Below are 12,503 nucleotides of genomic sequence, written 5' to 3'. Positions count from 1 at the left end.
GCAAAAATACTGAAGGCCAGCCAACAGGGCCATAACTTTAGAAAACCTGCTCAGTTTCAGGAAGTGTCCTTAAAAGAATAGATGTCTTTCTAAGACTATTTGTGAAGACATGTCTTCAATAAAGCACTGCTGGTAGATTCAGGCTGTATGCTAAATCTTGAAAGTTTCTCCAGTCGGCCAATGTGAGCAGATTCTCCAAAATGATTCAAATTGGTGATCTCACTGCAACTGCTCCCCTGTGGTATTTAATTCTCTTTATGCTGCCATTTTTTTTGTGTGTGTATTTCAGAATTTCCTCCTTCACAACGCCTGGAACCAATGGACACCATCTTTGTCAAGAATGTAAAGGATGGTGGTCCAGCCCAGCAAGCTGGACTCTGCACAGGTGAGATGGAAAGCAAAGTGGCTGTACAGAGAAGTATAGTTAGAATACAGAATCAGGAACAGGATTTGAATAGAGAAGTATAGTTAGAATACAGAATCAGGAACAGGATTTGAATAATTTCTATTTAGTGTCCTAAAATTAGCCAAGAAGGCATTATACAAAACATTGAAGAACTGGGCAAGAACATCAGTCGAGGCATAATCAACAAATGCCTTAGAGATTTAATAATTTCTAAATTAATAATCCAATGCTAAGGTCAGAGACGGCCAAGAAATTAGGAGAGCAGCAATGACATCCTTCACGTTTCTCTCAGTACAAATGTCCATTCGTACATCTGTTCGCTGTCTCCAATAGTAAGGATATGCTGAAACTGCCACTTGTGCCACAAAATTAACATACTTTGCAGTTGGTTAGAGCTTGTGCCAGTCCTCATAAATACTAAAACTGCTTCAAATTGATTGGCAGAGGCCAGCAAATTGTCATTTATTTTTTCTAAGTACTCTGATAACAGGTGAAATATTAATGTTGTAGTAAGTGACGGGACTGACATATCATTGGTGTTACTTGCATGCCCTTATAAGCCAGAAATGTTACAGGCATAGTAATTCTGCATAAGATAGCAGTGGGAATGAGAATGCATTATTTCTATGTAAAGTCACATAGCCATTATTTATATCTGGATATTATTTCATACATTGGTCAGATTTCATAACAACACTTATGCACTGCATGTTCTTTGTCACATTGGGGATGGGGATGAAGTGGGGGGGGGGGGGGGGGGGGGTTGGTAGAACAGTTTAAAAAAATATTGATCCTCTTTAAAGCTGATTCTGGCCAACTTAAAGAAAAAAACCCCAATTCTAATGTTTGTTTATTCTAGGGGGATATAGCAGAGGAATATTTACCTTATTCCTTGACAGCTGCTGCTTTTCTCTCATCCCTCTCTAGCCTGATAATGTTGGCAGGCTCTAGACATCTTCACACACAATGCAAGACAGCTGGTCCTGCATTGTACATGCTGGCACCGATGAGGGAGCAGCAACATGACCAGAAAAGAGGAGCGGCTTCATGGAACAAGTCGTCCATTCCAAAACCAGCTGAGAAGTCATCTGGGGGAGTGAAGAATAAAACTAAGTTAACATCATACCTAGTAGAAATTCAGTCAAATTCTAACTATAGATAAACCGTCTCCCACCGCCATTCTAAGCCTATTTTACCTACCTTGTGAATGGAAAGATGTCTTTACTTACCTATGCTGAGGATGCTCCGGTCCCATCACATGATCTTTCATTCGACTGGTTTCAGTGAAGAAGAGAGATTGCTGAGCATGACTGCAAAGCCAATGCGGTCATGTCACCCATAGCCTTACTATGGGGCATCTGTTGTCAGCTTCCCCTCCCCTACACTGAAGCCGGCGCTGAGAGCCAATCATGTGACTAGACTGGAGCACCCTCAGAAAAGGCAAGTATAGACATCTTTCCTTTCACGGGGTAGTTGGAACAGGTTTAGAGCTGGGTGGGAGCAGGTTAGTTAGAATTTTACTGGACTTCCACGTTAAAGTATGCCCAAACATTTTTAACATTAGTTTAGCCCAAAGAAAACAAAGTACACAATATACAATGAGACATCATGCTAAACATAACTGAAATATAGATTTTGAGCTAACATTACCTTTTCGGCTACTATTACTTTAATTGTACACAGTAAGTTTATTGATTGAGAAAAAGCTTCATAGTCTGCCCCTTAATGACATTGTCTTCTTTTTCAGGTGACCGTCTTGTTAAGGTTAATGGAGAGAGTATAATCGGGAAAACATATTCACAAGTCATTGCCCTAATACAAAACAGGTGTGATATTGGGATCATAGAAGGGTGTGGGAATAGGAGGGGCAGCTGCAAGCCATGAACTTATCTTTGCTAGTGAGGACTTAAGCTTTATTACACCGCAGTCTGACTTTACAAGAATAGTAGACTTGTGTGGATATCATATTTCCAAACTTTGGACTTCTATGGAACAAACATTTACCTCTTTACCGCTGACCCCCTCTCATGTAGTCATGCTGTTATTCCCCTAAATCTTAAACAACGCCTTCCATTATTTCCACAGAGTCGATAAATACTACTTAAAGTGATATTAAAGGCAGGTTTTTTTTTTCTCTAAATAACAAACATGTCATACTTACCTGCTCTGTGCAATGGTTTTGCATGGAGCAGCCCCGATCCTCTAGTTCTTGGGTCCCCCTCTGCCAGCTTGCTATGGGGACAAACTGCAGCAGGCTCTCTCCCCGAGCTGCTGCTCTGTGTGTCCATGCATACACGGAGCTCAGCTTGCCCCCCCCCCCCACTCCCTCCTTATTGGCTCACAGGCTGTCATTCACAGTAGCAGGAGCCAATGAGGAGGAAGAGTTCACAGAGAGCTGCTCTCGTGCACATCGCTGGTTCGAGATTGGGCTCAGTTAAGTATTGGGGGGGGGGGGGTGCTGCACACAGAAGGTTTTTTACCTTCATGCATGAAGGCAAAAAACCTTAAACCTTTACAACTACTTTAAGAATTGGCTCTCACCTCATCCCTCTCGTCTATTCACCATTTTCGGAAACCCTGACATTTCCACCCTATAATCAGATCCAGATAAAAAAAAAATTGGTATTTGTTGAGTGTTGTGAAAATGTCCTCTTGACAATCTCACAACAACCTACTTACACAGCCAGACCTTGTGCCCTTAGATCGTTGGCAAAGAAGAAAACTGAAAAACTAAATTCCACACTGAACACAGATTTGTTCAACTGTCCACTTTTCAAAAAGGAGTATACAGTGCAAAGACAAGCTAAGCACACTCTGTCGATGGGGGCAAGATCTTAATGTACATCTGAATCAAGATGATAAATTCAAATGGCCTCTCAAAGCCTTCATAAGGAATAAGTACCAGGGGGTAGGAATACAAGATTATGACATAGTTTTATAGGACCCCTGACATTCTGAACCAAGGCTGATAATATGGTTCATCCCCTGCCCCAAATTGGGAAAGAGTACACGCGATTAATTAAAAAAAAAATAAAATAAAAAAAATACACCCACCGCCAGTTGCCTACAGATTCAGCTTTTTTGTGCTTCACCATGATGCCCTCCTGCTGAAGACAAAAGATTGGTCCTTATTCATCTGGTAAATGGCACTCTCATGACAGTGAAACCATGGAGAACTTTAACAGCTCCGTTCAGGGTTATGAAGCTAAGTTTATTAGAATGCACAACCGCTAATAAATATAGAAGCCACTGGTGCACAAACTGACCCTTCCTCCTTCGGATGCATATGCACTACCACGACAATAACACAATTTTAATCCCAAAAACAAAAATGTAATATATTGCAGCCTACCAATTCTAGATGTGGCTGCATTCGTTTCCTCTTTTAGGATACGAAATGGATAAAGATTGTAATAGAAGAACACCTTCTTAGTACAATGGGGAAGCATTAGAACCTCTGACTTTATATGGTCCTTATTTCCTTTTGGGAGATTTATTTTTTTGCACCAAAGGCCAGTGTCTGAACTAGTTACATAGTCTGGCTAAAAAAAGACAAAAGTCCATCCAGCTCAACCGTAAAAAAAAAAAGTTATAATTCTACACCCACAGTTGATCCAGAGGAAGGTAAAAATTAACTCATCAAAGCATGATCCAATTTGCTCCTGCAGGGCAAAAAATTCCTTCCTGATCCCCGAGAGGCAATCGGATATTCCCTGGATCAACCTTACCTATAATTGTTAGTATCTAGTTATATTCTGTGTATCTAGGAAAGAATCCAGGCCTTTTTTAAAGCAATCCACTGAGCTGGCCAGAACAACTCCTTGGAGTTGTTTCCAAAGCTCTCTCTGTGAAGAAACCTTTCCCTATTCAGAGATTAAATTTCTTTTCCTCCAGATGTAAAGAGTGCCCCCTTGTCCTCTGTGATGACCTCAGGGTGAATAGCTCTACACTGAGTTCACTATATGAGCCACTGATGTATTTATACATGTTGATCATACCCCCACTTAATCTCATCTCAAGAGAGAATAAATTCTAATTTTTCCTCATAGCTGAGCTCCTCCATGCCCTTTGGTTGCCCTTCTCTGTACTTTCTCCAGTTCCCCAATGTTCTTTCTGTGAATTGGTGCCCAAAACTGAACTGCATATTCCAGATGAGGTCTTACTTATGATACGTACAGGGGTAAAATGATATCTCTCTCTGGAGTCTATACCTCTTTAAAACAAGAGAGGATTTTGCTCGCTTTAGAAACCGCAGCTTGGCATTGCATGCCATTATTAAGCTTGTGATCTACTAGAACTCCCAGATCCTTCTCCACCATTGATTTCCTCAGTTGTACCCCCTCTAAACTAAACTCCTGTAAAAAAATAACGTGGTAGATGTTCTAGTTCTTCTCCACTCTATCCAAAGCTGAAAAAGGTATTGTCTAGGAATTAACCTTAAAGTTGCAGATTATTAGTTTATAGTCCCTAGGAATTCATTTTTCTTTTGGCCAAAATAAGCTAAAACTGAATTAACTAAATGGTTCCTACCTTTGTCACAGAATCGCCCTGTAACATCTGCTTGTCTGTTTGCTGTCTCCTTTAGTGAGGATGTGCTGGAACTGTCTATTATGCCGCGAGATGAAGATATATTACAGTTGGTAAGAGCTGGCTGTCCCAAATCAGATAATGATGCTAAAACCACTTCAAGGCAATCAAAGGGTAGTAACCCTCAGCAATAATCAGAAGTCATCTTTCATTTTTATGATGGCTTTGATGAAAGGTGAAAGACCTTTTAGTTGCTGTAAGTTACTGCACTTTAGGCATTTTTCTTGCTACTTGCATAACCTTATAAACCTCTTACTTTTAATAATAGTGTACCCAAATGAAAGAAATGAAAAACAGACTTTATTGGTACAAGGTATGACACAGTGGATTTTGAAATAAGGAGACTTGTAAAATATATCCATTATGTATTGTATGAAAAAACTTTGCGAGATGTACATGAAATACTGTGGAGATTATTCTCTCCTTGGTTTTATGCTTTTTAAATAAAATGTAATAGCTTTTATTTTACCACTTCGTCATCTCTTGTTACCAGTAAAGTCCATTTTTCTATTCTTTGGTTTGTGTACAACATTAGGATGTACTACATAATATAGTGTCATTCTATGTGATAATTTTAATAATATTGCACAAGCTAGCCATGGACATCTGGGTATATTTTCCTGTGAAATTTCAAAAAGACAGACTTACAGCTATCATTGTTTCTTAAAAGATAAGTTCATCTTTCTAAAAAATAAGTAAATACACATTTTTTTTTTGCAGGTTAAAAAAAAGTGCATTTATTTATTTTACTAGTAGCCTGCAAAGCATTGCACCCATGATCAGCAAATCAAGAATCAATGGATTACCAGAGCACTCATTGAGAACTACAAGCCGACAGCCGCAAAAGGCCGGGTGGGGGGGGGGCACCCCCCCCCCTCTCACAGCCTTTGTTTTTCTTAAAATGTTGACAGTGAGTTTGAGGAGAAGATCCCCAGCCTCCTGGCACAGGGCGGCAGCAGATTGCGCTGCGGCTGTAGAAGTGGTACATGTAACATGTTTGAAAAGAGTGATGCATTTTTTTTTTATTTTTTTTTTTACAAATTCAACACAATTGCTCACATGGACATTAAATTGATATTTGCTGTGCACCTGGTATTACTAACAGGATATCAGCCACTTGTAACAAAATATATAGCAGACCTCTGGTATACTTTGTCACTAAGTGGACACAAAGAAAACATAAGGTACACCTCCTACAACTGTCTATATCTCAATTTATATCGTTACTATATATGTCCACTTCCTATTTGTCATTGGTTTCTAAGGATGAGTCCTTATCATCCAGTTACATCACCCAGCCCTAGTTATTACTGGCAGGGAATTCCTGGTCATGTAAACTGAGGGGTGGGGTTACCATGACATCACTGACTAAATATGCCACATGGCCATATTTGGTCAATGACTTTACCCTTTGTTTACATATAGCAGGGCCCCAGTAGATGTAATTTGGCCTGAGTAAGCAAACCGATGGGATTCGATGTGTCTTTCAGTTGGTGAAATTTTTTTCTGGTGTCATTCACTGTGATTGATGAGGATCTGCATCAATGCGTGATATGATAAACGATGTATGTGCATCCCTGAATGTTTTATCTTTTTTTTTTAAAAAAGGTACTATGGCTTTTTAATATCTAAATAGGTCGCTCACATATACTGTACATGGCTTTAAAGTTATGTTATATTTTTATATAATTTAATCTACCTGTCCAATATGCATAGGGACTGGGGGAAGGGGATGATCACCAGTCAGCTGCTTCTGTAAGCACAAAGGAATTGATATTCCTTATGATAGGTGTGCTCTTGATATTTTTAGTCAAAGTAAAAAGAATGCCTTTTGTCCTTAAATTTTGATTCACACACATCTACATAGAGATCAGGCAAATGGAAGGCCACCTGAAATGCTTTCACACACATCTACATACAGAGCAGGTAAATGCAAGTCCACCTGAAATACTTACATTTTCTCCTCTCTTTTTTCATGCAGGCGTACTCCCAGGATGCATATCTGAAAGGCAATGAGCCATACCGTGGGGGTGCACATAGCATCCCTGCACCTCCTCCTGCCTTCTATCCATGGCGAGGTCACCCTCTAGAGTCTGGTCCTGGGTACCCAACAAGCTGTAGGTTCCATCGGTCTAACTGTGAGGATTTTCCTTCTGTCAGGAGTCCCATGCACAATGAAATCCCAGGCACTAGTCCTGCTCATCGCAATGACTACTCTAGGCCTGTTGCTAATCCTCTCCCTCCACCCCGACCTTACATGGCTTCTCCAGCTGCATCTGACCGATTCAGAGGACCAGGACCCCCATACAATTCTGCCTATGGTTGGACATCCTGTCATCACCCAGAGCGACCAAACAAAGCTCCTTTTGATGTGTGGGAGAAGCAAAGTGGCCCCCGCTGGGTGAGTCAATGGGAACGACACCAAGCACTATGTAACTGGATGTCCCAGCAAACACCTCACAAGAGGGGCTCTGCACTGCCCCCCAGAAGACGTAGTGCCTCACAAGACCGACTAGGAGAAGTCAGTGAGCAAGGTCACCAGAGTCACTGGCCTCATAGTGTTTCACAAGATACTCTTCACTATCCTCTTGATAATGATTCCTGGAACCACCGGGCACAGTCAGACAATTACTTGTCCCGTACTGGTAGGTCTATGGAGAAACTGGAGTTAAGTGCTTTAATATCTCCCCCTTATGAACGCTCTATTTGGTCTTCAGAGAGACCTCCTCGGACAACACAGAAAGTGTCACATCCTCCCATATCCCAGCCTGTGGTACTTGCTTCCAGGGAAGTAACAAAATCTATGACACAACACTCTAGTTCTGGTGATTCTGGGTATATTGGGTACCGGAGTTACAGTCCCTCTTTTCAACGTCGGACTGAACACCTCCATGCTTTTTCCTTCAGAGAGACAGGATTTAGTGGTCTCCCAACCTTTAGATCAACACATTGTCCACGTTCCCCCTCTCCACCTGAAAGGAAAGAACCATCTATGAGCATCAGTTCCACAGATGACAGCAGTGCCACAGATGAAAGAAGAGAAGAGGTGGTCCTCAGACAGAAGCCACCTTCAGGACGAAAGCCTTCTGCCTCTGTGCGGCAAGTCAATGTACTCTTTCCCGAGGAAGGGAAAGATGTGGAGTTTTCTCTTTCTGCAGGAAGGGAAGAGATGCCAAGTGAGCGACCATCACAAAGGGTACCCCCATTACCGTTTTCTGAAGAGCCCTTAGCATCCATTCCTTTTATTGGTAAGTTTCCTGGGATATATATTACTTAAAGTGTTTGTAAAGTATTTTTTTTTCCATTTAAAATAACACAAGTTATACTTACGTGCTTTGTGCAATAGAACCTCCTCTTCTTGTGTTCCCACCGTCACTCCTGGCTGCTCCTCTACTTGGTGTGGCACCATAGAAAGCCACTATCTATGGTGGCACACCTGCGGACTTGATCCCGAGCCATGGTGCCTGCAAGTATCCAGTAGATACAGACAGTAAGGCTTGGCCTCACCCCTGCTCCCTCGTCACAGGATTTGACTGACAGCGGTGGGAGTCATTGGCTTTCACTGCTCTCAGCAAGACCTGTGGGAGCAGGGATAAAAGAGGCATTACAGACGAGCACAGAGCTTGATTGAGATCAGGCTCTGGTAAGGAGGTGAAGGGGCAATACACATACTGAAACATTTTTACCTTAATGCAGGGAATGCATTATGGTAAAAAAATGTGTAGGCTTTACAACCACTTTGAGTATAAATAGTAGCATGCTTTGGAAATTGCCATCACACCTGTACATGTAATAGAAAATGGACTCCTCTGTTTTTGAGTCTATGAACTGGCAAAAGACACTGTAAACTGTATACCAAAAAACATACAATCAATCCTTTATTAATACACAATAACCAAGAAAATATTAGAAATAAGACATTATGCGGTTGAAGATTACATATACATATATCATAGCATGGATCAATATATATTTCCCATTTTGACTGACAACAGTATAGTTTATCTCGAAGACAGAAGCACCCAATGCGTTTCGAGTTTTTTCTTCTTCAGGGATGTACAATTTCAAGATAGCGATGTTCTATAATGAAAGGACATCACTAAGTATAACATTCTAAAACCTTTTTGAATATGTATACAACACAAATATATTCAAGTACTAACCAATACTATGAGAAGCAGAAGTACATGCACAGCTGCCACTTTAAAATGACTTAAAAGCCAAACTTGCTACCGCTCACTTACGACCACCATACAGGGAGACCACTAAAATGAAGATGTGACATTCATGGGTCAGTGAGGCCACCCACCTTACTTCCAGCAATGAATGCTCATACAGCGACTGCCAAGGAGCATATTTATTGAAATCCAGCACATATGAAAATAATCAAAAATGTGGCATAGTGCATAAAAGCAGTTACATAGTAGCAAAAGCCATAAATCTTCAACTGAAGGAAAATAGCCATTTCCTTCAGGACTTTTTGTAAATGTGGTATTGATATGGTGGTTGGCATTCCCATTACAACTCCTTCACCCTCTGAACTACTTAGCATTAGCTGAAGCTATTTTCCTTAAAATAGAGGGGTCCATTTTGTATTACAACCACTTTAAAGAGAACATTCAACAAAAAACTGATTTACTTAACTAATGATCTTCCCAGCTGGACATACTGATCTTCCCTTCATCCCCTTCCACTTTTTGGGATACAAAATGCAACGCAAAAAACCATGGGTTTGGTGCATGCAACTTACTACCCTTCATCTCACATGAAATCGCTGTGCTTAGCCACTTAGGTACCTAGAATGAAGGTGGGGAGAGAGTCCCCCTCTCTGTATTGCCAGTGGCTAAATGGGAAAGTTGGAGATAAAAGGATGGTGAGTATATGCAGCTGGAGATGTTGGTAGTTAAACCTTTTGCTTTGCCCTGCACAGACAAACTGCTGGTTCACTATAAAGCAAAACTTTACTCGTAACAATTGATAAAAATAATGTTCTTTAACAAGGACCATACATTCCACATTAATAATTATGATACCAAAATTAGCATGTACTGTAAATTGCTTCCAGCACTGCTCCTGTTTCTTCTTGCTGGAGGCTGCCATTTTGTTGAAGCCCAGATCCTTGAGCAGCATTTTAAGCAGAAAACCTCCTATCCTTTTCAGCCAAGGAAGCTGCCATCTGTTTGATCTGCAACTGCCATGATGCTGCACATGTGATCAATTATGACACCAGTCATTTGATGGTTTGACAGTTTGGTTGAGCACACAAGCAAATGTGACTGCCTTCCTGGCATGCTGAGAATGTAACTCTTTTTTGAAACCATTAAATCGATGGGATTTGTTCCACTCTATATTTTAGGCTGTCAGCAGATCACCCTCTACATTTTCGGCACAGTGCCAAAAAAAAGAGAGCAACGGACCATGTGCAGAGCAGTATATTACTGGATTTTAAACCGTATAGGCACTTATTTTTAAAGTTTTACATAGCTATACCTGCACAAGGGGCCAGCTTGAGTTGATCTAGCAGGACTAAGTTTTCTGAAATAAACTCCACTTTAATTTTCTCGCAAATCACCGGTCTCTGTAACAAAGGAACATCTTTTTATCACTGACACTCTAAATTTATACTCTGTCCTTTTCAAAGCACACTTATGTCTGGAGAGGAGTATATTCTCGCAGGCCCCTTGTTATGGCAGTACAGTATACAATACCAACACTTTGGAACATTTAGTCACATTTTTATGATCCCCAAAACAAATTTAACAAAGAACATTAAACGATAGCATCTAAAACCAATGGTCATTGCTATCTCTTATAAGTCCTGTGTATTCTCTGCTTGAAGATAAAGAAAACTAACGAAAGCAGGGGTGTGGACATTTTTTAATAAACTACTTGTCCAGGGACTAAATCGGGGTCGCAGTCTACTTCCCTCATGACAATCTACTTGTCCTGATAAAAAAAAAAAAACATTTTTAACCAAAACCTTATTTAAATCTGAGTGCTTTTGGGAATGCTTGGGGCTTTTAAAAACAGAAGGGACTTTATGGCGACTTAAATGTTTAATATTTTAACATTGTGCTGTTTATTTCCTCCTCACCTCCCTGCCTGTCTCCAGCACTGCACCCGGGACTAGCAGGGAGGAGAGAGGCCTTGCAGTGTAATGAGCACTGATTGGGTGCTTGTCAGGAAAGACTTATCCTTTATCCCTTTTGCTACCAGAGCCCTTTTTTGCGTTTTTTTTTGCACACGTTTAAAAAATCATTTTAAGCCTGAAGATCACATAAAACCCCCAAAACATTGTATATTTTCTGAAAGCAGAGACTCTAGAGAATAAAATAGAGGTAGTTCCAATTTGTTACGCGATATTACCACAAAGGTCCAGTATACTAAAAATTTCAGTTAATAATACACTTAAATTAATTTTAGGGCACAAAACAGCAATAAATTACTCACTTTTTATGGTAAAATATAAGAGAGTAAATATCCAACATGTCAAACCTTAAATTTGTGTGCACTCATGAAATGGCGACAAACTTTAGTACAATATTGTTTCTATAGGTGATGCTTTTAAAGCCCCTTATAGGTCATAAGTTTAGTGTTACAGAGGAGGTCTGTTGCTAGAATCATTGCTCTCATTCTGGCATTCACGGCAATACGTAACGTGTTTTGCAATCAACGTTTTCCTGAGTAGGTACCCCAGCATGTGCTTTTACGTTTGTACGTATGTACAGTTAGGTCCATATATATTTGGATACAGGCACAATTTTAGCTTTTTTTCAGGTATGTACCAAAACATATTCACACTATAGTTATATAATGGATATGGGCTGCACACTCTCAGGTTTAATTTGTTTTTTTTTTTTTATAATTTAAATATTTATTAATTTTCCATTTTAATTACATTTCATCATCACAATATAAATATATATATATAAAAATATATTCTATAGTATTATATTAACCAACATTTCTACTTTATATACTCTATGCTACCTTTCCCCCCCACCACCACCCCCCACCCCGTATTCCCTCTGCCTATTCTACCTTTTCTCTGCGTCTTCTTATATCAGCAAGTGGAATTTTTCTGTTGTTATCTTTATTCTTTCCTATACCTCATATATAATCTAGCTTTTTCCCAGTTCTCCCATTTCCCATAGTAAGCCTCCATCTTATCTTCTTGGGTATGGCACAACCTTTCCATCTTTTTAATCTGCTCGACTCTTTCAATCCAGTCCTCTTCCTTTGGTGCCTCTATTCGCCGCCAGAACTTGGGTATCAGGGCTTTTGCAGCATTTATATAGTACCATATCCCTGATTTTTTATATTTATTTACCGTTATATCCATGATGTGCAAGATACATACTTCTGGATCTAGCTTTATGTCTATTTCTGTCAATTTTCTTATTAAGTGGATTATTGTTTTCCAGAATATCTGGATTTTTGGGCATCCCCACCATATATGGTATATTGTGCCTATTTCTCCACATCCCCTCCAACACAACGGTGTACTCTC

At 40.1% G+C, this 12,503-nt stretch overlaps 1 protein-coding gene across 1 annotated transcript in view; it reads left to right on the top strand.

The window, feature by feature from the left end:
* Nucleotides 1-12,503, top strand: part of ARHGAP23 (Rho GTPase activating protein 23) — a 308,148-nt gene that overhangs the window by 138,797 nt on the left and 156,848 nt on the right. Inside the window, exons 4-7 of the mRNA XM_089690030.1 lie at nt 290-385; nt 2,154-2,232; nt 4,992-5,046; nt 6,975-8,241. Coding sequence (XP_089546156.1) covers nt 290-385; nt 2,154-2,232; nt 4,992-5,046; nt 6,975-8,241 — 1,497 coding nt within the window. The remainder of the gene's footprint in view (nt 1-289; nt 386-2,153; nt 2,233-4,991; nt 5,047-6,974; nt 8,242-12,503) is intronic.

This window comes from Staurois parvus, unplaced genomic scaffold, assembly GCF_062004578.1.
Source record: "Staurois parvus isolate SC_StPar_1 unplaced genomic scaffold, SC_StPar_1.0 ptg000511l, whole genome shotgun sequence".
Lineage (NCBI taxonomy): Eukaryota > Metazoa > Chordata > Amphibia > Anura > Ranidae > Staurois > Staurois parvus.
The sequence above is the reverse complement of the archived record's forward strand: the minus strand, read 5'-3'. Positions and strand labels throughout refer to the sequence as shown.